The sequence below is a fragment of the Oreochromis aureus genome, linkage group 10, assembly GCF_013358895.1.
Source record: "Oreochromis aureus strain Israel breed Guangdong linkage group 10, ZZ_aureus, whole genome shotgun sequence".
NCBI classification, from domain to species: Eukaryota; Metazoa; Chordata; class Actinopteri; order Cichliformes; family Cichlidae; genus Oreochromis; species Oreochromis aureus.
In genome coordinates, this window is record NC_052951.1 from 16,734,810 (window position 1) to 16,760,037 (window position 25,228).

The 25,228-nt window shown below is 38.9% G+C and overlaps 2 protein-coding genes across 9 annotated transcripts; both read left to right on the forward strand.

The window, feature by feature from the left end:
* Positions 1-252: 252 nt before the first annotated feature.
* On the forward strand, positions 253-16,335 carry arfip2b (ADP-ribosylation factor interacting protein 2b). 6 transcript variants are annotated; one of them, XM_031754077.2, is made up of 10 exons: positions 253-556; positions 3,520-3,630; positions 6,678-6,734; positions 8,320-8,428; positions 9,661-9,717; positions 11,880-11,995; positions 12,130-12,351; positions 12,467-12,624; positions 13,300-13,474; positions 13,590-16,335. In XM_031754077.2, the coding sequence occupies exons 2-10, from the start codon at positions 3,532-3,534 to the stop codon at positions 13,743-13,745; spliced, it is 1,149 nt and encodes a 382-aa protein (XP_031609937.2). In that variant the 5' UTR covers positions 253-556; positions 3,520-3,531; the 3' UTR covers positions 13,746-16,335. The 6 variants fall into 6 exon arrangements, with proteins under 6 accessions (XP_031609937.2, XP_031609938.2, XP_031609941.1 ...); XM_031754078.2 differs by having other exon boundaries at positions 6,678-6,710; XM_031754081.2 differs by lacking the exon at positions 9,661-9,717 and having other exon boundaries at positions 6,678-6,710.
* A 1,520-nt stretch (positions 16,336-17,855) lies between these two features.
* Positions 17,856-25,228, forward strand: fhdc3 (FH2 domain containing 3). Of its 3 annotated transcripts, none has more exons than XM_039617933.1 (13): positions 17,856-17,936; positions 18,281-18,443; positions 18,949-19,438; positions 19,711-19,772; positions 21,523-21,625; positions 21,875-21,960; positions 22,341-22,441; positions 22,551-22,621; positions 22,734-22,841; positions 23,055-23,125; positions 23,285-23,402; positions 23,490-23,654; positions 23,887-25,228. In XM_039617933.1, exons 3-13 carry the CDS (start codon positions 19,001-19,003, stop codon positions 24,115-24,117), a joined length of 1,554 nt encoding a protein of 517 aa, XP_039473867.1. In that variant the 5' UTR covers positions 17,856-17,936; positions 18,281-18,443; positions 18,949-19,000; the 3' UTR covers positions 24,118-25,228. The 3 variants fall into 3 exon arrangements, with proteins under 3 accessions (XP_039473867.1, XP_039473868.1, XP_039473869.1); XM_039617934.1 differs by lacking the exon at positions 17,856-17,936 and adding an exon at positions 17,947-18,093; XM_039617935.1 differs by lacking the exons at positions 17,856-17,936; positions 18,281-18,443 and adding an exon at positions 18,584-18,702.

The following is a 25,228-nucleotide window of genomic DNA, read 5'->3' on the forward strand; positions in this document are numbered from 1 at the left end:
CTTTGTAGTCATTTGTTAATTAGTGCGCTTTCAGTTGTAACATTTATTTCTCAGTACATGAAACAAATATGTGAAGGCAACTCATTTCGTGTATATGATGTGTTTTCATTAAAAAATAGGTATTTATATAAGCATTTAGAAACATATATACATTTTTTAAATGTATTATAATAATTTTATTGTGCCAGTAAGCCGGGAAAGCGCCATTCGTAACGAGTGACCCGCCTGTTCGTAGACGATCTTTGGCTCGGAGTGCGTCTGCGAAATGACATCCACGGTGTCGTCAGATCCGTAAAGCGTTCTCCCTCTGGCTTCATTAAACAGAAGATATTGGAAAAAAGCTCAAAGACAAGAGCAGTGAGAACCAGACTTTTTCTCGCAATGTCACTGAAACATCCTTAAAGAAGAGTATTGTGTCGTTGCCCACGGACTGAGCACGGACACAGCAGCCTCCTCCGAGCCGCGCGTGAGCTGGGATGCACTGCCGCTAGCCTGCTATTAGCTTACGCGTTAGCTTTCCGAACAGCTCGGTTTTTACGACGGGACCAAGCAGACCGTAAGTCAAGCTGTTTGAGAACTGCCACATTGCCTTTCTGTCTGCGTTCTGCCATATATGTTTTATTTATTTATTCATTTATTTTACTTTCTGCGTCTTTGAACCAGGCTTTGCACGTTGAGCTTGCGGATTTGTTTACCATTTTCCCAGCTTTTTCTCAACAGCTGTATATGTGAAGTGGAAGCGGGCCTTCTTTTGACACGAAAATGCATTTCTGCCTTAGTTTAGCAGATTTTTGTCAAATGGGCCCTCCATCACTGCGTTGTTCGCCCGAACTCACCGGCGACCTGAATATAGCGTTGCCTGAGAAAACTGTACACCTGTGCTGGCGCACCTGTTAGGCTCGTATTTACTGCTGCATCCGGGTTTGAGTACAGCCCCAGCCTGTTCTCCAGTATTTGCCTTATTTTTTTTTTAGCACTGTACATAGTAATTAAAGCCTAAGCAATCATTACGAATTCTTAAATTTGCAAATAATTTAAAGTTGCTTGCATCCGTCGACTTATTGTACGTCAGTGTTTATTAATAGCGTTTGCCTCTGATGCTATTTTCGAAGCTGCAAATTACGAATAATTAATTACTCATTAATTAGATAATTAATGAGACTAATATATGAAATAATGTGCCGCTTGGCATTGATTTAGGCTGTCTAGGTCACTTGATTGAGAGACAAAACCTACTGAACAGTAACTGAAGAATTGTTAAACTATCCGACCCACAGTACAGGCGCAGTAAGCTGTCTTTATTGTTTTGGGTGCTGTTGAACAAGAGAAACACGTTTTCTACATCTATTGTAATGTCGTAAGTCAACAGATGGCATGGCCAAGTGTACATTCATAAATGGAAAAGCCTCCTCAGGAGAGGCTTTAGCTAATGTAAACATGGACTACGTGTACTATACCTGGCTTCAAACAATAGGACATTAATACCAGGAAGGATCTACCAAAACCCTGCAACATACAGCAGCTGAAGTTTTAGTCTGCTAGTTAGTAGCATAGTTCACAAGGACTCAAAGACTGTTTAAGTTACCAAAGTAACACAAATTGATCACAGAATTTGTAGATAAGTTACTGATATTTCACTAATTTGAGTTAGACAGTGAAGCTCTGCTTCGTCAGTGCATTCATTTGTTACCTGCTGGACTCTCTTAAAAGTTACTTTAGTTCCCCAAAGCCAGGGACTGAGCCGCCTCAAAAGCCTTGTGCACACTCTTCTGCTCTCAAGTTTGTCACATCAAATCCTGTCATAATAAGAAGAATATATTACAGTGGTATTGGAAACAGTAGGTGAGGGACTCGGCTTTGTATACCAAGTGGGGTTATGTGTTAAATGGAGTAATCTGCTTTAAAACTGCAGTTCTAAGATCTTTTCACTTAAGAATTAACAATAAATACCACAAATCACTGATGCATCCATAAATATCCACCTACCTTTTTTTTTTTTCTTTTGCAGTAAATGTAGGGAAAAAATGTAGTCTTCACAAATTTATCAGCATTAGAGCAAGTTTGGGTTTTTTGTTGTTGTTTTGTTTGGGGGAATTATAATTATCTCTTGAGTATACAGTGTAGAAACAGTGTTTTTGAAAAAGGCTTCCAAAATGCAGTTTTTGTATGTTACTACCCCCAGAGGAGCTGTTCGGTCATGGAAACCTAATGCCGTTAAGCCCCTGGTATACAGTTTTTGTGCTGATGTTGATGTCAGTGGAGGTTTGAAACTGTGCAGTTGTTGAGTTTGGAGAGTGTTGGTGACGTTTACATTCTCAGCGCCTCAGCACTTGCCAACCATGCTCAGTAACTTTCCGTGGAATACCACGTTTTGGATGAATTGGTGTGAGCAGTAATAATAAAACTTGCTTTAACAGTGGTACACTATTACAGTACCACACTTAAATTCAGTGAACTCTTTAGAGTGACCTATTGGCAGTCTGCATAGCTTGATTTTTATACGCCTTAGAAACCAGATGGAAAAAATTTGAATTCAAAGAGGCTGTGTTTCTCAATATGAACTCAATCGCTGACTTCGCAGGTAAACCTCTGAAAGTGCTGGGAGAATTAGGTCTTGGCATTGTCCAAAGTTGCACACATGTAGCAAACAGTAAGAAATTTGGTGTACCAGATGTCTTCTCACTACTTGAAATGCTTCATTTGGTTTTGGCTACGTGTGGTGCCTGGGTATAGCATGCCTGAGGGTGGACACGTGACACCCGCTCACTCACTGTGTATTGTTTGGACAATTACCTGCTCTGTTCTTATATGGTCTCAGTCGGATTAGCCTATTAAACAGGTTTAAGACAATTGAATACCCTGCTTGACTGATTTGGGCACGTGTGTTTTCTAATACAGCTCCACCAGGTTATATCTGGAAAAGTTTTTATGGAAAAATGTCATTATTATAGGCATTCAAATCGGCTTTAGCTTTGTGCATTAAACTGTGGCCCTCAATAGTGAATTTATTATTACTGTCAAAAATGATGTCCATATTACTGCATGTTTAGCACTCTCTTTTTTGGTTTTAAATGAAATATGTGGCAGGCTGCATCAGTTTGAGCCATTAAAATGACTGGAGCGTTTTGATGTAAACATTTTGCTGTTTCCCTTCACTTTGGGTTTTTAGGGAGTGGATGCTGGTCACACAGAGTCGTGTAATTGTGCTTTAGAACAGAGTGGCCACTTAACCGAAGCGGCTCATTGTAGTGTCTGCATCTGTGTGTAGTAGGGGGGTCTTTCATAGGTGTGTTGTTTTTATCCCGAGCGGTAGCCTTGCTCTTTGAAAACCACCTCCTCGCTTGTTTGTGGTAATTATAATCCCATCTGCTTAATGGTTGGGCTGTTTAGACTAAGCTCTTTTGGTCTCTTCCCTTCAAAGCGGCACAGTTTTTCTGTCTCTGCCACTTTTAATTTATTCACACGTGGTGGTTTTTAGTTTACACACTTTTTCTCGCTCTCTCTTTCACTCTCTTACAGGCATAGTGCATTATGACAGACAGCATTATGAGTAAAGCTGCCACAATGGAGATTCCTATCAACAGTAACGGTGACACAGGGACACTAACAGAAGACGACAGCCTTGAACAGGTAGGTCGGGCTGCCGCATCAGTTGAGTCTTCTCTTTTAGAAAACCCTTTTTGTTTTTTTGTGAAACAACAAACTGTCAGCAAAACATAATTTGTATTTTCAAGTCGGATAGCTGCCAACAGAGTACACATGATGCAGAGCTGTTTATCTTTGTATTTGTTGTCAAGAAATGCATTAATTATCTTTTTTGTGTTTGTATTTCTTTGTAAACAGTTTATGGTGTATTATAAAGCTACAATGACTTTTCTGTCTTTTGCCAGGGGCTCAGATTATTTTGTGCTTCAATTTGAATCCAAAGGAATGAAACAAAGGAAAAAATCATTGGCACTGATATTTCAGCCAGTGGTGGATCTTTCAAATTAGAGCATGTAGGGAAAATTCAACCTAGATACTTTAGCCTTTTGATTACATCAGGTTTGATTATGTGTTGTTAATGATGGTTGGCTCAGTATGATTCAAAATGTGTACTTTTTTTAGAAGTTTGAATTTGACATTGTGGATGTTTTTCTTAGCTACAAGATTAGGCTGGTATGCTTGTTCCTTTCACACCATTCACAAAGTGTGAATAAGTACAAGCTGTATGGACAATACAGTTTAGATAATGTTATTATTAACAACTCTGAGCCTTGAGTGCTTTAGTATAGGAGCTAGTGACCTACTGTTTACTTACCTTTTTCCTTTATTTGACTTAATGCACTGAATGGTCACTCACAGGCAGGATCCAGATCTTACAGTAATTTTAAATGAAGTTAGTTTTCTGCACAGGTTTATCTGTTGTATGACACTTTGCCTGCTACACAATATCACAAAGCCTTGCGTTATGTAGCTTGCATACCAAGAACTGTGGAAAGAGCTTCCACGGGGAAATCGGGTGTTGGAGACCAGCTGTTTCCCTGAGAACAGTTGTTCCCACTAACATATAAAGGGATATATATATATATCAATCTCTGATGCAGTATATGTGTATATTGATCTCAAGTGTTGGATTCTCACACATTTTTCCCCAGGTGAGAACTGCTTCAGAATGGGGGTGGGGAAAAACACTTTAAATGGACAAGACAATATGAGATTTGGATTAAGTAAAATAGTAGTGGATTCTCTGAGAGATATTCAGAACAGATTGTTAGCTTTCTTCCATCTCAAGGCACACCTTGTTGGGCAAACAGACTGAAGATCCTGCCGGAAGCACTGGCAGGGAACTGCATTAGGGTATTTGCTCACCAAACTATGTGCTCAGCTCACGCGTAGTAAAAGAACAACCTTCCTTCTCGGAAAGCTTACAGTGTGTTGCGTGTGTTCAACCATTTGGTGTGACTACCTCAGTTTAATATGTTTATGTATGAGAAGTGTTCGGCTGCACTGTTTAGTACTGGATATTAACCAGTTGTCATAGCAACTCTGCAATTAATCTGAAACTGGCGATGCTTTGTCCTTGGTTGAAAGCCCTGTGAAATCAGATTGATATCTGCTGCGCAGCACTTGATTTAAAGCTGCACAAGTCTGTTATTTCTCACATGGGATGAAGACTGGCAGGTAAAGAAAAAGCAGGTCCAGTTTCAGATGTTGCAACATCATGTGCATGACAGAAAAAGGATGGTGACTGGCAGCTTGACGGTGACAGAGACAGCATTGACTGCCAGCAACGTCTTGGCAGCAAAGGCTCTGTGGTGTCTCTCCAGATAACAGCATTTTAAGATGCTTGTACCATTATACACAGTTTTTCACAGGTTGTTACTTGTGCAAATAAATCTTTATTTATATAAATATCCCATGGGTAGTTGTAAAGTTATATCTTTTCATGCTTTGGCTTGACTTGTGGTAGTTTGCCTGCAAAGGAATTGAACCTGTACAAACAAAGTGTCCAGGGAGGGATCAGCGTTTGCGTCAGCTTTCTCCCACATGAAACAGATGTCATAACACAAGGCAGAGCTGTAAGGAAGAGTTACAGTGACTGAATGATGATAAAGCATAGCTAAAACAGACTTTGTTTTAATGCCCCCCCTCCCTTTTTTTTTAAAGGCCTTGGTATTTAGTTGTTTGTTTGTTTGTTTGTTTTTTAAGCCATTAAAATTTTTGTTTAGAACAGGAGAAAAACAAGAAAATGTTGACATTACCTGTCAAGTCAAATTCAAATTGTGTTCAGTTTTTAAATGGTGTTCAGAATATAGGAAGTCCTGCTAATTCAAGCAGCCACGTGGAGCTACAGGTGCTCTTTACCTGGCAGACATCTTTTTCCAGTTTGGGCCAGAGGTAAAGCAGATGTTTCCATAGAAAACAGGACTAGACGGTTGAGGCTATGTGGCCACTGATCACTGTTATGCTTATTAAAGATGAGAGGTTTTATGACCTACTAGCACGGGTTGGCTAAACCAATTGGTCGGCCTTTGCGGGATGGTCTAGAACGGCAACTATTACTATATTGAACTCTGTTTGGCTTGAAGGTGACACATTATTTTGGCACGTTTGTTTCAGTTAAAGTATTGTTCGGGGAATTTTTTTTTTCTGCTTGTCAGAGTTGTGAAGTCTGGAGTTGGGGCACTAAAATTTTGCTTGTATGGATTTGATTTTGTTTTTTTGTGTCTACATTCAGTCTCTTTTAATATTTTCCTCCTCCCTTCTTAATGTTGTCACTTTTAATGTCCATGTCTTGTATGAATAGCTTAATTTTTAAAGTGTTGTGTTAGAGTCTGTATTTTCTTTTTTCCAGACAGTACAGTTATTATAAGCACCTATGGCATCACATTGGAGATTGAATGCAAACATGTTCACCATGTAGACTAGGCTCTTGAAATTTTCACATAATCTAGTCTAATGATGCACCCTGACAAGCTGTGATATAAGTCATCACTGCTCTCCATCTTGCATCACTGCTGTCTGTGGACATTGCAATGGTTTTTCTGAGATTTTGTTTGCATCCTCCTATCTTGTTTCATATTTCAGTCATGGATTTTTTCCTTTTGTCTCCTTTTCTGTTTGTTTCTTTTTCTGTTGTTGTTCTTGTTGCGTTTGTCAACCCCCCCACCCCCCCCTCCTCCATCTCTGTGCAGGCTGCAAAGCTGCAGTGGAGCTTAGATGAGAAGGTAGGGAGCTCCAGAGGCACCAGGGTGAGCAGGCCATTTGTGCATTTGCGTGTGTGTTGTAGTATGGTGTGTAGTACTGCTCAGTGGTTTGACTTCAAGGGGAATTAAATTGCCTTGCATCGCTGCACTGGTTTGTTTCACAAAATGTCAGATATTTGATCTTTAATTCAAACCACTGTGCAGCTTGAACTGTGCTGCCTGGTAAACTTACTCCTACTAACTGTAGCTAGAAAGAGTCTCCAAAGACTGACATGTTACATGGGATATCCGTCAATTTGAGATGTTACGCTCCATTTGATTATTAGATGCAAAGATGTCTAGTGTGTGTTGTTTTCGGTTGCCTAAGGTAGCCCAGATAGAGTGTGTGTGTGTGTGTGTGTGTGTGTGTGAGATGCCTAAATTTTTAGTGGGTGATGGTTAACAAAACAAGATTGTTCTGTTTATACTAATGGTCTTTATTGTCATACTAATGCTGTGCTGTTGATGTGATTTTGCTTTACTTGTTTTGATGTGTAAGTCAGTGTTTATTACAAAAAAAAGAAATGTTTAATTCTGCAGGTCTCACTACAAGATGAGTCTTAAAACCCAGATAATGCCCTGAAGCAAAGATTTCAGGACATTAAAGATGGGTCAAATCCAAGCAGTTGTAATTTTTTTTTTTCTGACTCTATGGTTGTATCGCATATGTTATGTGTTTGTTTACAAAGCGGAAATAGCTATTTCCCTTGCAGGGCGTTATTCTGTAATTTCCTTATCACAGAGTGTGCAGTCTAAGCATGAGCATTTTAAAATGTGGGCTCCTTTGTTCTTTTTTTTTCCTTTTTAATGGCCAGAAATAACAGAAAAAACAGACTTCCATTAAGTAACTCTGTTTATCTAAACTAAATGAGGCAAATGTTTAGCAACTTATCAGATGCCCACTTGTTACATCCTCTGCGTTACGTTTTTAGATGACTTAACTCATAGTTAAATTACTTGATATATGAAAAAGAGGGTTTCCTGCACACATGAACACTTTTTCAGTCCTTAGGCTCCTTTTTTCTCGGTTTTCCTTCCTTATAATCCTACATATTTTTTTAAATTGCTGATACTTCAGCAGGAAGTCAAACAAAAGAGAACAGCGGCTTAAACAAAACCCGAGGGAGAGAGTGGCTCATAACCCGACTCTGCTCTGAGCCAAAACCTCAAAGAAGCCTCTGATGGCGATTATAAGTAGAAAATTACTTATTTGTGCTTTTCCTGCTGCATAGATCACTGAAGTCGCTGTCTGGATTAAACTCTGAGTATATTACAGCTATGTATAGAAGTTCAATTTTGCAGGAGATTCAGATCACTTGGATTAATTATTGACGGACATGTTAGTCATGTGTTTTCTGTTTTTTCACACACTTTCATACAGTTTTTCCATTTGGCTTCCTAACATTCCTCACGTGGTGTTTGTCTCACTGTCAGTGGATAACCTTTTGACTGAGGCTTTAGCCTATGTTATCTTAATTTGGCTCTCAAGTCACAATCTCCTTTCTGTATATTCCTTCCCCAACCCATCTTTTTATCCCGCCCATCCTTTTTCTTTTTCTTTTTCTTTTTTTGTTAACATTACATTTTGCAGGACCTGCAGCAGGTGATGGTATCAGGTCCCAATCTCAACGAGACTAGCATTGTTTCTGGGGGCTATGGAGGAACAGCAGAGGGCATTATCCCCACCAGTTCAATCAAAGGTAGAGTGCTGCTTCACTCTTTGTTCCCATTACTCATTTGTGATGTTTTTTCAGGCTCTGTACTGTGTCTCTGACTACCCACAAGATCATGTTGCAATTAATTTATTATTACCTACTGACTGTGCTTTAAAAGGTAGTGCCTGTTGTTTACTAATCAGTGTTGGTGGTTTGATCCCTGGCTGTTCCATTCTGCATGCCAAGGTGTCCTTGAGCAAGATACTGAACCCCAGTGTGAATTTGTGTGAATGTTAGATAGAAAGCATAGAAAAAGTGCTTGTGTGAAAGGTGGCTATTATTACTCAAATTACATGTTCTGCTGGAGGATATGGGGTTGCCACATTTATGAATTTTTGATGATGATGATGATGATAATTTAAAAAAACCCAAAAAACAGTTGGACTGATACAGTACTGATGTCATTTTGCTTTATATAACCTCTGTTTGTGCCAGCAAAACAAAGAAAGATTCATTATAGTTAAATAACATTTTACCAGCACACAACTGATGGCACCCAAATGACAAACACTGGCGACCGCCATCAGTAAATGTCACTATTCGCTGATGGGCTAGTTGCAGTCTACAACACTGATACCAGTGTTTGGGTGGTGTAGCTGTGCATTTCTAATACTGATTTTATGAAGGCACATTTATCCATACAGTGATGCTTCTACTGGAAGTGCTGTGCGTCGTAAAACGAGTTCTTAAAATGCAGCTAAACCTGTTTGAAAACAAACTGTAGCCTTGATAGCAAGAGTCATTTACCATCACATATGGCTAAGGAGGGGGAAAAAAACCAGCCCGTGATTTATTTATTTTTTTTAAGAGGTAAGGTGATGATGCAGAGGGCTTCAGCATGAAAACTCAGGCCTCTGCACTGAAACGGAAATATCACCAAGGCCGTGCAGTAGCCACACTGTTTGTACTTTTATGAAAATAGTATTTTTATTGCTCCTTTGGCAACTAAAGAACCATAGAAGAAATGACTTAATCCATGATGATGTTGTTTTTATGTATCTGATAATAGTGATCATAGATATTACTGAAGCTGGCTTATCTGTCCTTTCATCAACCTTAAAAAGATTTTTAAGAATTTGTTTGGCAATAAAAGGAGTAGAGGGTTTTTTGTTGTTGTTGTTATTTCAAATGATGGTGCATATAAAGAAAGTTTTAGATGGAAATAGTTCAAAACTTTATTTAATAAAAATACTTCTTTATCCCTCCCTCTCTCACAGGCCCTGCTGTGCACTACAATGCTGAGTTTAACAAAAGGATCCCAGTTACAGGATTAGGTGCCTTAACCTTATTGTTGTTAATAATAGAGAGCTTATTTCCAAAATACTATTTCTTTTTTACATTTCGCATTGCTTTTACAGTTACATCTGTAAATGCCATTGACAAGGTTAGTTAGGGTAAAGTAAGGTGATTAAAGAAGATCTCAAGTGCATTAAAAGTGCATTTTGATTTCTTTCTGTCTTTGATCGTTCTCAGTGTTGATAGCTCATTTTGGAAATATGCTCTGTGTAGAGTGTCCTTTTTTCTTTCTATCTTTCTTTTTTTTTAGGTGACTGGGAATTGACTTGTCTGCCCTTTTTCACCATTTTTTCCTCTTTTTCAGTGGAAACAAGGGCATTGCACTTACCTCTGCCTGCTGCTCTCTTTTTGTAGACACCTTGTGGCTTTTTCTATAACAGTATTTCTTTCTCATTTGTAGGTTTCTGGTTTGTTTCTCTAGTAAGGTGTGGGTGTGCACCCACTGAACCAAATCCATCATCATGCTTATTAACTCACTCAGTGTGTGTGCCATTCTTTGTCCAAGTAGCTTGAAAAGTTTTGAATGAATTCTGATAACACTCTGCGTGGGTGTAGAGGGGGTCATGTTAATAATCCATTAAAATTTGACTTGCATCCATCAAGGCCTACAAGGTCAGCTTAATAATTTATTGATCAAAACAAGTGACAAGTTATAATTTAGAAACTATTATTAAATTATAAGTATCTTGTGTATTGTCAACACTAAGTATTAAAAGTATCATGTCACATTTGACCTCTGACCTTTCCTTCAAGGTAAATAGATTGATCTGAAGGATAATAATATAATAATACGTAGCCATTTATTAAAATTATTTTTCTTACTTTCATTATTTGCCTTTAAACATATAGGCATATAGGGAATGATATATGGGGATTGTAAGTGTCACGGTACTATAGACTTCTGACCTCTTCTCTAAGGTCAAATAAGGTAAAACTTTCTTAAAATGTCTTATCCTAATCTGTTTATATTGGGAATGTTTAGGAAATTATACTGATGTGTGTAATCCATGCAAACATCTGTCATGCTACCCTTATATGAATTTTACTGTACTATGAACATCTTAAAGTATGTTTAAAAAGACCAAAGAAAACAAAATGAATATACACAAAATACAACCCTATTCCCGTGAAAGTAAATACTGCCCTGAGAGTGAGCTCCTTGGCTTGAGCTTTTTACATTTTACATTCTGTTAGTTTTTCCCCATCTGCTGTTATTTAGTAAAAGCTTTAACCAGTTCGCTCCACACACAGTATCCTAGCAGTTAGTGTGACTGCAATTCAAACTCATTCTGGTCATCATTGCTCATTTCTCTGCATTGTTCACTGACTGTCATGTACTTAATGTTGCCTTTTCATCCTTGTACTTTTCTATTTTTGTGCTCCACCTTCTTTTTGCAATTCCCTCCTACATGCATGATTCTTATCCCTTTCTCCCTTTGTTTATCTTGTGGTCTTGTTTGCTTATTTTCCCACATCTTCCTCGTACCTCATTATTCTACTTTTGCCATTTTTCAACCTTAACAACTGTTTAAAACATAAATATCAAATTACCCTAAATATTCCCTTAATTAGTGAAAACATGTAAATTCCACTCCCACTCCTTACCATAATTAATGCTCACTGAAAATCATCCAACCACCCATTTAACGTCATAGAGCTGCGTATGAAGGCCAGGCAAAGTAGCAGTCCTGCCATCTGTCCAATCACATGAACATCAAGGTACTGAGGAGTGAAAAATAATGTTCGCAGCCTCTACATTGATTAATTAGATTGCCACTATAACAGTGTGAATATTGCAGTATTTCTTTAATCAGCTCCATGTAAAGGATTTGGTGTCTTCCAAAAAAATCTTGTTTTTCTGTTCTGCCAGTATTTCTATCCAGTTTAGTTTCAGTATTTTCCTGCTCTGTAGTCACTCATTAACGCTCTCTGATTTGTGTTTAAGGGTTGGCCGTGGCTTACAGAATAACAGATGTTAAACAATCCTCAGTCTAAACTTTCTTAGATCCTGGACACTTTCAGTGGTTAAACATTCCAGTTTGATCTGATTTTGGATGGGGTAATTTTGCTCTCAAAGAAGGTTTTGCTTGTGTTCATTTACCATGTGTTTGTGTTACTATATTTGGGTGTTCCACCTCAGGTTCCAACATGCACCACAGCAGCAGCAGCTCATCAATGACGGCAGAGGAAACGACCCGCGGTGTGGCTGTGGAAAAGCTAGAAACAGTGAAGAAATGGGGTCTGAATACTTACAAGGTATCTGAGATTTTCTTATATTGACTGAATAGAACTGTGATTAGAGAATAGCGTTATTGTAAAATGGTAATTTTTCAATTTAAATTTATTTTTGTGTAACTCATGTCTTTTTGTTCCTTCCAACCGTGTCATAGTGTACAAAGCAAATGATCTCAGAGCGTTTCGGTCGGGGTTCCCGGACCGTGGACCTGGAGCTGGAGGCTCAGATTGAGGTGCTGAGAGACACTAAACGGAAATACGAGAATGTTCTACGACTGGCCAGAGCTCTGACCAACCATTTCTACAACATGGTGCAGACACAGCATGCGCTTGGCGACACCTTTGCTGACCTCAGTCAGAAATCTCCCGAGCTTCGGGTGAGATGTCACTTTGTATTTTAACTGTTTATGGCTTTGTTGGTGAGCTACACTGATGCCAGTATGATTATTAGGTTTATTTTAGCCATTTAAAAACTTTTGTTTTTGCTTACAGGATGAATTCGGCTACAATGCAGAGACTCAGAAGTTGCTGTGTAAGAACGGAGAGACTTTACTTGGTGCCATCAACTTCTTTGTGTCCAGCATCAATACGTTAGTCAACAAGACCATGGAGGACACCCTGATGACTATCAAGATGTATGAAAATGCAAGGTTAGTACATAGCACATAATTAAATCAGGTTCCTTAGCATTATTCTAAATGGATAATTGTGTTTCGTACCTGCTCTATACGTAAATCTGAAACTGCTTGCTAACAAGTTTACTATATCCACTTGAAAGATGGCAATAATGTCAGTAATGATGCATTCAGTGTGCTTCTACTGCCCTCCAGTGGCCAATATGATCTCTATGATCAACAGTAATATTTTCAACTAGATAAACTATGAATGTATTTATTAATGTGAAGAAATACACAAATGGTCTAAGCAAGATTGGATGCAAACTGCATGTTGGCTGGTTGAATAAACCTCATCCCTCAGCAACTCTTAATTTAATTTAATGGTTGTGTCAAAATCACCCATTAGCTGTGACTTTTTCAGACCAACAGTTCGAGTCAATAGATCATTCGAATCATTCGGAAATATTTCTGAACGACCAGCTATGGGGCAGAGTTGGCATATTATATATGTCCCAAACTGACAGATCGGAGAAATTGACTTGATTTGTAGCTCTGAAAGAGAATTTTTTTTTTTTTTTATCCTTTATCTCCAAGACCCTTGCTAAAATCTGCTATTTTAATTTTATTTATGATGAAATTTTAAAACAAAGCATTTTTCTGTTGAGATCGCTGCACTGTATCATCTCCTCTCCTTTTGTGTACTTTTAGACTAGAGTATGATGCCTACCGGTCAGACCTTGAGGAACTGAGTATGGGTCCAAGAGATGCTGTAGCCATGGCCCGTATAGAAGCTGCTCAGCAACAGTACCAAGTCCAAAAGGACAAGTATGAACGTCTTCGCTCAGATGTTGCCATTAAGCTCAAGTTTCTGGAGGAGAATAAGGTTAGAAGCATAATTACGTCATCATAAATGACAAAACACCTTTATCCAGGTTTAATTTATTTCTGTCATTCATGATGTGCACAGACTAAATCCCTAACTCTCTGGTGTCTTTCAGGTGAAGGTGATGCATAAGCAGCTCCTTCTCTTCCATAATGCCATATCAGCATACTTTGCTGGCAACCAGCAGCAGCTTGAGCAAACGCTGAAGCAGTTCAACGTAAAGTTGAAGCCCCCGGGGGCTGACAAGCCCTCCTGGTTAGAAGAGCAATGAGAGGCCCTCGCTGGACCTCCTGTAGCCTCCTTCTCAGCCAACAACTCCACCTGTTACCTGTTGAAACCCCCAATTTAACAGAGGACCACTACAGAGAGAAACAAAGAAATAACTGGTTGGATGAAGATTCAAGATGAATGCATGGCAGGATGTTTGGACGGATGAATAACAGGGTACTAGTCGTGAATGAGCTAAGTGCAGCAGGAAACCAAGTGGCCAGTTTCATGAAGAGTCAGAGGGCTTTTAGTGCCTCTTTTCCCAGTTTCCCCTTTTTCACTTTAACCTCTCTTTGTGCTTTGTTCCCTGAAAATCCTTTAACCGTTCCCTTCCCTCTCTTATACTTGACTCAATCCCAATCTATCTCAACACTTTTTTGCTGTGTGAACTTGTTAGTCATGTTTATGGCCATCATTGTATTCCTCAAGTGCTCCCAGTTCTTAACTTAAACACACACACACACACACACACTCAGATATCAGTAAACATCACTTCAAAACTCCCAGACCTTATCTCTCTCCTAGTGTGCCTCCTTATATATGAGCTGATCAGTTAAAAGAAAGCATGAAGGAAGAAAGACAAGTTCAGAAAAAAGATTTCCAACTACACATGAAAGGGTTTTTACATGGTTCACTGGAATGTTCAAACTATCAAATCAATGTACATTTCAAATTTAAGTACTGTTTATTTTTCAAATACATACGTGATTGTTTGTAGCACATAAAGAAACACAATGTTGTGTTTAGCCATTCGGTTAATTTGGCATCTGATCTCCTTTTTGTTTCTTAATTATTTTCCATTTGTTCAGCTGTACTGTATGTCTCGTGTTTAAAGTAAAGGAAGGTCTGCTGTTTGGGACAATATGTGCTGGTGTTCTGGATTACAAGCACCGCAGTTCTCGGTCTGTAATTTTTTCTCATAACATGAAAATCCTTTGACTTTGAATCTTATATGCAACAATCGTTGACGATTCCACAGCTTTCCAAAGTCATACTGGTTCAAGTCTTTACTAATTTTATTTTATTTTCCCAAAGAGAACAGATAGGCCTGTTTGTTGAATGATAGGACTTAATATGTTTACATTGGTTAAGCCTGGAGCATCCCTGTGAGAGATGGGTATTTCAAGCAAACTTGACTGGATTCACTTAACCGGAAATAATAAGTTTCACTCTCTTTTACATTTGCACATGGTACATTAATATGTGCATTTTTGTTTTTTATTTTATCTTTTTAACGTTAACAAGGGCATGTTATTGGGTCATATCATTCAGTCCTCCTGAAGCAGAACACATTCATCTATAGTTACCTTTCTTCATACTGAAGATTACTGTAGCTGTCTGATATAACTCATACTAATATTTAAACCTCTTGTGACTAGTGGTTGGGGTTGGATGTAATAACACTAATGATCTGTCTGTCTTTTCTTCTCTTAATGTAAACATTGTTATAGTAGTAAACAATCATCAGTCATTGACAATTAAAATATAGCACATGTTGAATTTTTAATCATCACTGTATCATGTTTATTATATGTTGAATTCAACATGTTGTACACAAAATTATCCAGTTTACTGTACAAGAAAGACATTTTGCAGATGACATGCTAAAATTAATTTCTTTAGCAAACCAAATCTGTAATTGATCTACTCGAAACAACCTCTAAATTTAGAAACCTCTGTCAACTTGAAGGGAGAACCTAATGTAGTGAATGTTTAACCATGCTGCATTTAACTCATGGGAGCCTCTAGTGACAGATGGGAGTGCTCCACGAAACCTCCATCAGTTAATGGGTGACTTCTCTAGCTTCTTGTTCCTGTATTTGCATGACAGACAGCAATCCAAAGTATAGGTGCAGATATGTGCACTCTCACTGATGTTGTGCTCTTTGCCTTCTGCGCGCTAGCTCGCATGGACTACGTCTGTTGATTTCAATTTTGGAAACGACTGAAGCAAAATCCACAACGTTTCACTTAAAGACGGCTTAGAAAAGGAAATGGCGAAATTCTGAAGTTTGTTTGGCTTCTGTTTTTCTTTTTTTCCTGAATTTTATGAGTTTTGGCTAAAGAAGTCGTTCAGCATGACCCTGGCCTTTCTTGTGGCTAAAACTGTAGTTTCACTGGCCAGCTGCTGGTCTGTTTGACCATCACGAAGCAATATTAACAAGATGTGACTCCTCTTTTCCAAAAGCTGTCCTTTTGATATTCCTAACCCTTACACCAGACTGAATGGCAATAGGATTTGGGTTTGTTTCACTGTGGTAAATCCTCCTCTAAGTTTGGGGGAAAAAAACAACAACCGTGTGAAAAGTGAAAAACATTTGAAGTAACTTTTACTAGCAGCCTCGCTAGTCCTCTAGATTGTTGTCGAGAAAGATCAAGATTTATAAAATGAGATGTTTATTTGTGTACAATCAATGTTTTCTAGGCTGAGCTGGTGTATTGTACTGTATGGATGATTGCAGACAAAATATTTATGATGATAAATGAAGTGGTGCCATGGATTGATGTGATATTTTGCCTTCATTCCTCACTCACACCTGAAAAGTCCTACCCCACCCCAAGGGAACAGAAATTAAAAGTACACATTTTCAAAAGCTTGTCTTCATTTTATTTTGTTTTGTGTTGCACTAAGAGTGTGTGCATTTGTCTACTTCCTGAAATTAGATGAAGAAGTAACTCTGGCATTGGCTGAATAAACTTTAGTCTTATAATTAACCAGGTATTCAGGAAGTATCTTAACCATCATTTGTTCAAATTGCTCTACAGTTGGATTCTTTCTCAGAGTTACCTAAACTACTGTGCAAGTCTTGATCAGCCTATCATTTCTCTGTATTTTACTATGAAATGTGGAGATGGGTACAGCAAATTGATTGAAAGTTACCCAAAGAATTACAGCCACCCTTCCACTGACACCATTTCTGATGAGGCTTTGGCAGAGGGTACTGAAGGGCTAGATGTATCTTGCAGCTCCTGTGGGAGAGTTTTGCTAGATTTTTCTTTCTATTTCTTAAGAACAAGACTTTGAAATACATAGAAAACTATAAAATAACTTGCACAAGACAAAAACAAAAAATATAGATCAGAAATGTTCATTTGCTGTTGATAAATAAATATATATATATACACACACTCACTCAGGGCGCAGAGAAGCGCTTGAGAAGATGTGGAGGGTGAAGGTAACAGTGGTCCCAGTAGTAATCTGAGCGCTAGGTGCAGTGACCCCCAAGCTAGACAAATGGCTCCAGCAGATCCCAGGAACAACATCTGAGATTTCTGTCTAAAAGAGCGCAGTCCTAGGAACAGCTAAGATACTGCGCAGGACCCTCAAGCTCCCAGGTGTCTGGTAGAGGACCTGAGCTTGAATTATTATTATTATTTTTTTATACATCTATTTTTTTTAAGAGATGACACTTGTTTGTTTCTTTTTTTTAAGAACACACTGCACACCATGATATAGGTCAAGTTTTTGGTTCATAACTCTTAATGGTTTTTTTTAGTCCCAGTTTTATGTGTGTCAAACTGTTAACTTTGCTATTTTTTTGTAGATTCAGACATTCTGTCTGAATTGTGCTTCTTTTTCTGATATTATTGATTGATTAGATGGTAAGTTAAAATTATGCATACTGACAGAAAGGGGAATTTCACTGGTCCAACCCACATAAGATCAAAGTGGGTTGACATCTCTGGTGTAGACAACATTATCCCTTGAGTTTGGTCCCTTTTTAATGCTCGAATGATACAGAGGTCAGTGTTAAGTGGCTAACAAGAACTGGACTGAATATGAGTGAAAAAGCAGCCAATGTCTAAAGAAAAACTTTGAAAAACCTTCAGAAAGTCTGGAAAATGTTTTGTCAAGCTCATTTTAAAAGAAAGTCTGGCTCCTTGGAAGTAAAATATAAAGAAATAAGGATTGGCTCAAGACATTTGAACAGTACTGTATATCATTCATGATGTCAATGTGCATAACAAACACGTCCTACAATTAACCTTACTGTTAGAAACAGTCTGGGCCTTGTTGATCACCAACTCCTACCAATCTCCTTTACCTATTCCCAGTGGGCGTTCCCACATGGAAATTGGCTTGTATTTGATTGGTGGAGGAGCTTCCCGCACCTGTGACTGCTGTTTGTCAGACTGCCTGCGTTCAGCAAAGGAACCAGGTCAAAACGGAGTGACGAAAAAAAAAAAAATCACGGTGAGTAAAAATGAAAGGAATGGCTATGATACAGTTAAAGAGCATTTTTGTAAACGTGTATGTCCATAAATAAAGTAACTGCGACTTTCACTGAATTCAACATCATTAATGTATTTTTTAATTAGCTTTTCGCAGGCACTCAAAAGACTACATGCAGGTGATTTGGTTATCTAACATTGGTTGGTTTGTAAAAGCATTAAAAAGCAGCTGTTTCCTAGTGACCACCTACATAATGCCTAATGGGGGAAAAAAAACGTGTAATAAATGCACTTAACCTGTTTTAATACAGTTCTTCTTGGCGTCTGAAGCAATTAGGCTACCCATCTTCTCTCGCCTCTCCACAGAAGGGCGTTCCCTACTGTGGGGGAAAAAATGAGTTGAATTTTAATTGGTGGAGACACCTGCACCTGGGACAGCTGTTCGTGATACACACTGCTGAGTATGTCCGAGCACGCGGCAGGATCACGTCAGAGGATTTGTTTAACAGCGACGTTTTAAAAGCAAAAGGTGAGTTAAATTAATGATTTCTTTTGTTTGTTTTTCACATAATTTAGAGTTCTGTTAAAGCGCCTCTTTCATAAAGCTGCCTTTTATGACTAAGACTTAGCCTGATGTGTTAAATGCAAGCTGTTGGCAATTTTTACGCTGTTTGCAGCTTACGTTTAGTCGCTTAGTTGCCAAGGGCGACTCTGGAAATTGTCAGAGTGGCTTTTCGCTTGTGACAACTTTTATATTCAAGGGCTGAATGGGCTTATGCAACTACCAGGTAAGCTTTATAGTTAATTGCCGTTAGATCTGTTACAGCTTCCGCTTTTTTCTTTCTTTAAAATGAGAAATAGTCCGCTTTTGCCCACTGATATTTGTTGTTGCGTGTTAGTGAGTTAGTTAGACAATTAAGGACAATATTTTATACATGAAGCAAATGTTAATTGGACAGAATTTCTTTGATATTTTGCTGAATCACCAATTGACCCTCTCTCTATCTGATATATGGAATTATATTTTCCATCAGGTCTGAGTTGTCTGCTGGACACTTCCATCATCTCTGGATTAGAGACAAACAGATGGAGGGAGTGCTGATTTTTAAATCGGCTTCTCTTCCCAACTGTTCACCTCCAGACTCGTCTTCTCTTCCTCTGTCAGCATCTCCTGAGCCTCCTGCCATGCATGTTACAATTGTATCTCCAGTACCCCCTCCGCCTCCCCCACCACCACCACCACTACCCCCTCCGCCACCTCCCCCACCTGTCCATTCCTCTCCTTTCGGGTCTCGCAACATTCAGAGACGTTCCATGAAAAAGCTGAACTGGGATACTATTCCCAGCCAGCGTGTCCTGGGCAAACTGAATGTGTGGACATCTAGTCGGCCCCAGAGGGACCTGGTGCTTGATATTCGGAGCATGGAGGAATTGTTCAGTCACGTAGACAAACGAGCCTCACTGTGCACTTCAACAAACCTGAAGAAATGTGATGGCATGGATCACCTTCCACAGGAGCCTCAGGTAAAGGGCTCAGACTACCTGATGCAGATGCTCTAAGTTATTATGGCCACAAAACACAGAAGGAACAAGCAAGGGAAGTAATTAACAGACATGGGAAGTAATTTTAGAAAAGTTCCACGCTAATCAAGTCCTGAGGGCAGAAGTGAAACTGTTCTGAAAGCATTTCAGCTTCCTCCAAAAGTATTTTGCCTTGTAGTATAGATTATCCACTTTTCCTCTTATCTAAATATGTATTTTGTTTTTACATTTGTGTGTGACGTTGCTGTCTTTAGGTCACAATTCTCGACTCCAAGAGAAGTATGAATATCGGAATCTTCCTGAGGCATTTTAAGAGGTAATGATGCTGCTGAAATGTGGCGACGCATGATACCAGTGATGAAAAGAACTGCTTAAAAGTAAAAGAACATGATTAAAATGGCAGTGAAAGAGCACTGCAGTGCACCATTTGAAGAAAATAACACAACAAGAACTAAATTGTCTTTTTAAATTGAGTAACTAAAGGAAGCGGTGGTCGGGGCAGTGCTTTTAACATCAAACGCAGTCCGAAATGCGGATCTTGACGCATGAGTCACTTCCGCTATGCTAATCATCTTCCAGCTGACAGGCTCTTTATCTTAGTCAACCATATGTAAATAAATGGAAATAAAATTTTAACCTTCATTTGAAAGGTGTTAGCACTAACAGTAAGGGCAATGCCTTTTATGACACACTTTAATATCTAAATTAGAGGGAAGCATACTGCAAAGTAAGTGAGGCTCAACAGAGATGATGGAACATGCTCGATGTGTTTGTAGCTATGAGGGATTATCATTGTACTCATTAAGTTTCTGTTCTGTGTTGCTGGGTGAGCTGTGTCATTGTGTGACTGCTGAGCAGTGATGAGTCACCTTTTGTTTTTGTACATGTACTTTTGTTTCCGAAATTATCACGCTGGCTAGCAGTTGGTGTCAGTTTACTTCATATCAAGATGGTTGTCACCTTCAGTCCAAAGTTCAATTGGCTCTTACTTTGAATAACAAATTACCGCTCAATGCCTGTCGGCAGCTAAATGCTGTAATGTCGTCAGCTTTACCATCCCAGTCAAATTAAAAGGGTTTCTGCTTTTGTCTGGTAGTGACTTCATAAAGCTATTTGTATGTTGTCATTTACTGCTATTGCACGTATACTATTAAGCATGCTGTAAAATCAGAAATTTATCACATACAACCTTTTAACTACAAAACTTCCTAAATTCATAGTTTTAGTATTTCTATCAGTTATGGTCTACTGTTGGGGCCTGAAGTATTTGAACAATTTTTATTTTTACTTCTAAATTGTGCGTAAAAAATGTTTGTATGGATGGAAGTGAATCATCCAAAATGGTTAACATTGGTGCTCCCCTGCCATCAAACATGAATGCATTATCTTTGTCAAACTCTTGAATTTAAGCTAAAAGTGTGCGCTTTGCTCACATCCTTAGTGCTTTTGTATTTTGCATTTAGTTTTCTTTTTTCCTTCTCATTGGTTTTTAGTTTCATTTGGTTTCCAGACTGGGGATTTGGTTAAGTTTTTCTAGGGTTTGAAAATGTTTAGCTTTTGTTAGTTTCACTGTTAGTATTTTACTAAGATTTAGGAAAACTAGAGGTATTACAATGCAGATGATTCTCAGTGTCAGATAACCAGTCTTGTCCCCCCCCAAAACTTTAGTCTTTATATTTGAACTACAATGTTGTTTGTTTGGGGTTTTTTTTTTTGTTTTTTTTTCCCAGTTTTAGTTTTTAAAACCTTAGTGATGCAAAGAGGCTAAAGCTGAAAAGCTGTCAATGTCCAAATATTTATGGGCCTAACTGTCTCTTAGTTACACTTAAAGGGTTTACAACCAGTGCTACTATAGAAGAAACTTCTCACCAGCAATGTGGATAACTGAGGGAAGCGAGTCTCTGTGGCTTTCACGTTGTCTTGAGATAAATGTAAACTAGTGGCAGCATGGAAAATGGAAACCTGCTATAACTCTACAGCACTGTATTTAATAGGTCATGCTGATATGGCGAGAACTGAGTCAGATAATCTTCTTGTCACAGCTGTCTTTTTGTCTCCCTCCACAGGCCTGTGACAGAAATTGTGCAGGACATTTATCAAGGGAACTGGCTCCGGTTTGGAAATGGGAAGTTGAAAGAGCTTTGTAAGCTGCTGCCAGAGGAAAGTGAGGTAACAGCAGCTCCCACCATTGCTTCCCTCTTTTGTTTTTTTTTTAGCTTTGGTCATCTGTGCATAATATTAACTTAATGATTATTTAAAGTATTTTTGCATAAGCACTGCCAGACTGAGTAGCCTTCTGAAATATAAATAATGTTTTTCTTTGAGATGGTTAATTTATTACTTCCCAATTTTATCTTGTAATGTCTCCAACTGGCATGAATATTATCCTTGTTTACTGACACTCGTGTCAATGCACAGGTCAAACTGCTGATGTCGTTCAGTGGAAACCTTTCTGTTTTGACTGAGGCTGACCAGTTCATGGTGCAGCTGGTCAAAGTACCAGGGTGCGTATGGACTTTTCCAAAGCAGGGTTTTCAGTGTTTGTTTATTTATTTTTGTCCTTTTTGGGGTGGTGTAGCTCACACATTTGTGAAATATTTGACTGCATATTAAAGAAATGTTGCTTGAGATCTCAGATAAGCTTTGTTTGAAATATTTAAAAATTTGCCACATACCAGCTCTTTGATTCATAGTCGTGCTGACAGTTTAAACATAACCTGGATTGTTTGTCTTTTGTATGATGTCGTTTTATAATTCTGCCAATTTTCCATATGACTAAATTTTAAGTGTTCACTGTGAAAAGTTTCTCCACACTCAATAATGGGTTTAGAAAAACAAAAAAACATTACAACAGCTAATGCAGTAATTTGTTTCTTGCCTTTAGTTATGAGGAACGGTTGAAAATGATGGTGCTAAGGGAGGAATTTTTTCCTCTAATGGAGGAGGTGAAGAACTCAGTTGGCGTCATGTCCAAAGCAGCTAATGGTAATACTTTACACACATCCATTGCGCTAACATATCAAGTTCTACTAGAATTACATAACCTGTTTATTTTGATTGTTAAATTAAGTTTTCTTCCCCATTATTTTCTCAGAACTGTTGGACTGTGATGACCTCCACTCGGTCATTCGGCTGGTATTAAAAGCCGGGAACTACATGAATGCTGTTGGTATTTTTCTACACTGTTACACATTCAAGCTGTATATTTTTTTTTTTTTTTTTTTCCTTTTTCCCAGGTCTTCATAGCCATTTTACTTATTGTTCATTTATTATTTAGGGTGGTCACAATTCCAGTGTTATTGGCTTTAGGATGACCTCTCTGCTTAAGCTGGCAGACACCAAGGCCAACAAGCCAGGCATGAACCTCATGCACTACGTTGCCAAGGTGAGGAGGATCCTCGAAATGGAGGGATTCACATTTTGATTAAATCAAAATGAATGAATTTTGGGAAGATCTTTTGCTTATCTAATAAGCCTTTAACTCTCACTAGTCAGCCCAGTTGACTGATGTTCTGTCATCCTCAGATCTAAACGGTTATTTAACAGATTTATCCTGCAGCATCATTTTTGTTTCTTACTCCTTATCTCTCACCCACAGCAAGCAGAATACATTGATTCTGAGTTACTGACCTTTCCCAACCAGCTTGAACATATTGGGATGGCATTAAGGTGGTTATCACTTTGTATCATGTCATTTCATTGTCAGTTTAATTGCATACAAAAAATGGCTGCAGCTACTGTCACATCTGTTTGTTTATAGAAAATCGGTGAATAGTTCTGCATTGACGATGTCACTTTTTTTCCCCAAATGTGCAAATGCTACAAAAGGATTTGTAAAGAGGAGGTCATCTCCGATTTTGAGAGGGAAGTCAAGAAGATCAAAGAAGTGAAATTGTACAGCAGCAGACATCCTGGCCTCGTACAACAAATGGAGACGTTTTTAATTGTAAAAATTTCTCTTATTTGACTTTTTGAAATAGCAATTTAAGATTGACTATTTTGTAATGTATAAAATCTCTGAATAACTTCTCAGAGGGCTGAGGCCAAGCTTGCAGAAGTGGAGTCCTCTCTCCAGGAGTTAAAATCTGTGAGCAATGCTGTTGCTGAATACTTCTGTGAAGACCCATCTACCTTTAAATTAGAGGAGTGCTGCTCTATTTTTCACTCATTTTGCAAGAGGTTTGACACAGCTGTGCAGGTAAGAATGTAATTTTGTGCAATAAAATATTAGCCAATGAAGATTCATCAGGGCAATAAATAAAACTTTGATTTTAAAGGTGTATTGTAATTCTCAAATTTTAAACCTGAGGATTTCATGTTGAGAACTTTGAATTACCTTGAAATGCAAAATTATGTGCTCTTGCACTCTCTTTGCATTATGCTGCTGAGTTGTATCTTCCTAAATATACCCTCTCTCTTCACTGTTTTAGGAAAACCGAGAGCGAGAGGAAGCAGAGCGGCGGCACAAGCGGAAGGAGAGCATGCGTATAGCACCCAAACGCCAGTCCACAGCATCAGGACCCAACGGTGAGTCGTCAAGCCTGGAGTCGGCCCTGCACAACTTCCTGTCTACTTCCTGTCCCAGAAGGTTTGGCCAGGTGCAGAAAGAATGCACTGCCCCCAATCGAAGGGTCACCCTCGGAGTGCACTTCCCAGAGTGATTCATCGGTAGAAACATCTGAGCAAAGTCCCCATTCTAACCAAGAGAGTCATAAGAAACCATTCCAAGTACAAAAAGAGGATAAAGACATGTCAAAACTGGAAAACAAAGAAGCCAAGAAGATGGAAAAGATCTCTCTGAATGTGCTTTGCTACCAAAAAAGCACAAAAAGCCTCAACTGTGAGAGAGGTTCAGGTACTCCTTGTCGTTTGCAGAGAGAGCAAGACACACTCGCTACCCCAAAAACACCTCGGCCTAGGACCAGAGACTACTTCTTTGCCAGCAATGGGGATGTGAGCTCCCCATGGACTATCCTGAGCCCTTTTACTTGCACTCAGAAAACCAGCCCTCAGAGAAACAGACCAGCCCACCAACGCAGGCTGTCATCCACATATGGTGGCGACAACCTTGATGATGGTGTGTGGAAGAGCGATGAGGGCAATGATGCACCCAAATCCCTCAGTGAGACGTCTCCATCTAGGGGTTCTGGTTTTCTTCCTGAATGCCCCAATCGGAGAGGTTTGTCGCAGGGTACCACCCACAGGTCTCGTTCTGTTGATGAAACTGTGCAGTCCCCTCCATCTGGCTTCCGACTGGGAGACCTGCTGCAGAAAAACGCATCTCAAAGGTCATTCTCCTCTGGCTCAAGGACGGAAAGTGTAACAAAAGAGGAAACTGGAATCAGTAAGGCTGGGAATAATGCAGAAGGGCAGGTGAGCGCCTCTGGATTTATATCCTTCTTCAGGCGTATTGGAGGCAGAAGCAAACCCGGTGATTTGGAAGAGCAAAATTGCAAAGGCTCTAGTACTTAATATAAGATTTTTTTTTGGAGATGGAAACCAAGCTTTGCCTTTTTTTTGTTAAAAACTTGTCTGTCTTTTTTTAATGTTATGGTTTTACCCTTCAGTGGAAACAAGGCAAACATGGACTTGCTTTGAACTGTGAAGGTTTTGATTTTTGAGAGTAACCACATTCAAAAATCGCAACAGGTTCCTCACTTTTTGTCTTTTTGTATTAAATAAAGGCTGACATTCTACCTTTTAATTTTTTCTGTAATATTGACTGTACTCTCAAATGGTAAATAACTTTTCAAATTAAATTGTTGTCTCATA

Excerpts from the sequence above, each read along its gene's own strand:
- arfip2b (XM_031754077.2), top strand. The coding sequence starts at position 3,532 with ATGACAGACAGCATTATGAGTAAAGCTGCCACAATGGAGATTCCTATC. Across the intron at positions 9,718-11,879 it reads GATCCCAGTTACAGGATTAG|GTTCCAACATGCACCACAGC; the intron begins GTGCCTTAACCT and ends GTTCCACCTCAG. Across the intron at positions 13,475-13,589 it reads AGTTTCTGGAGGAGAATAAG|GTGAAGGTGATGCATAAGCA; the intron begins GTTAGAAGCATA and ends GGTGTCTTTCAG.
- fhdc3 (XM_039617933.1), top strand. The coding sequence starts at position 19,001 with ATGGAGGGAGTGCTGATTTTTAAATCGGCTTCTCTTCCCAACTGTTCA. Across the intron at positions 23,403-23,489 it reads AAATGGAGACGTTTTTAATT|AGGGCTGAGGCCAAGCTTGC; the intron begins GTAAAAATTTCT and ends ATAACTTCTCAG. Across the intron at positions 23,655-23,886 it reads GGTTTGACACAGCTGTGCAG|GAAAACCGAGAGCGAGAGGA; the intron begins GTAAGAATGTAA and ends TCACTGTTTTAG.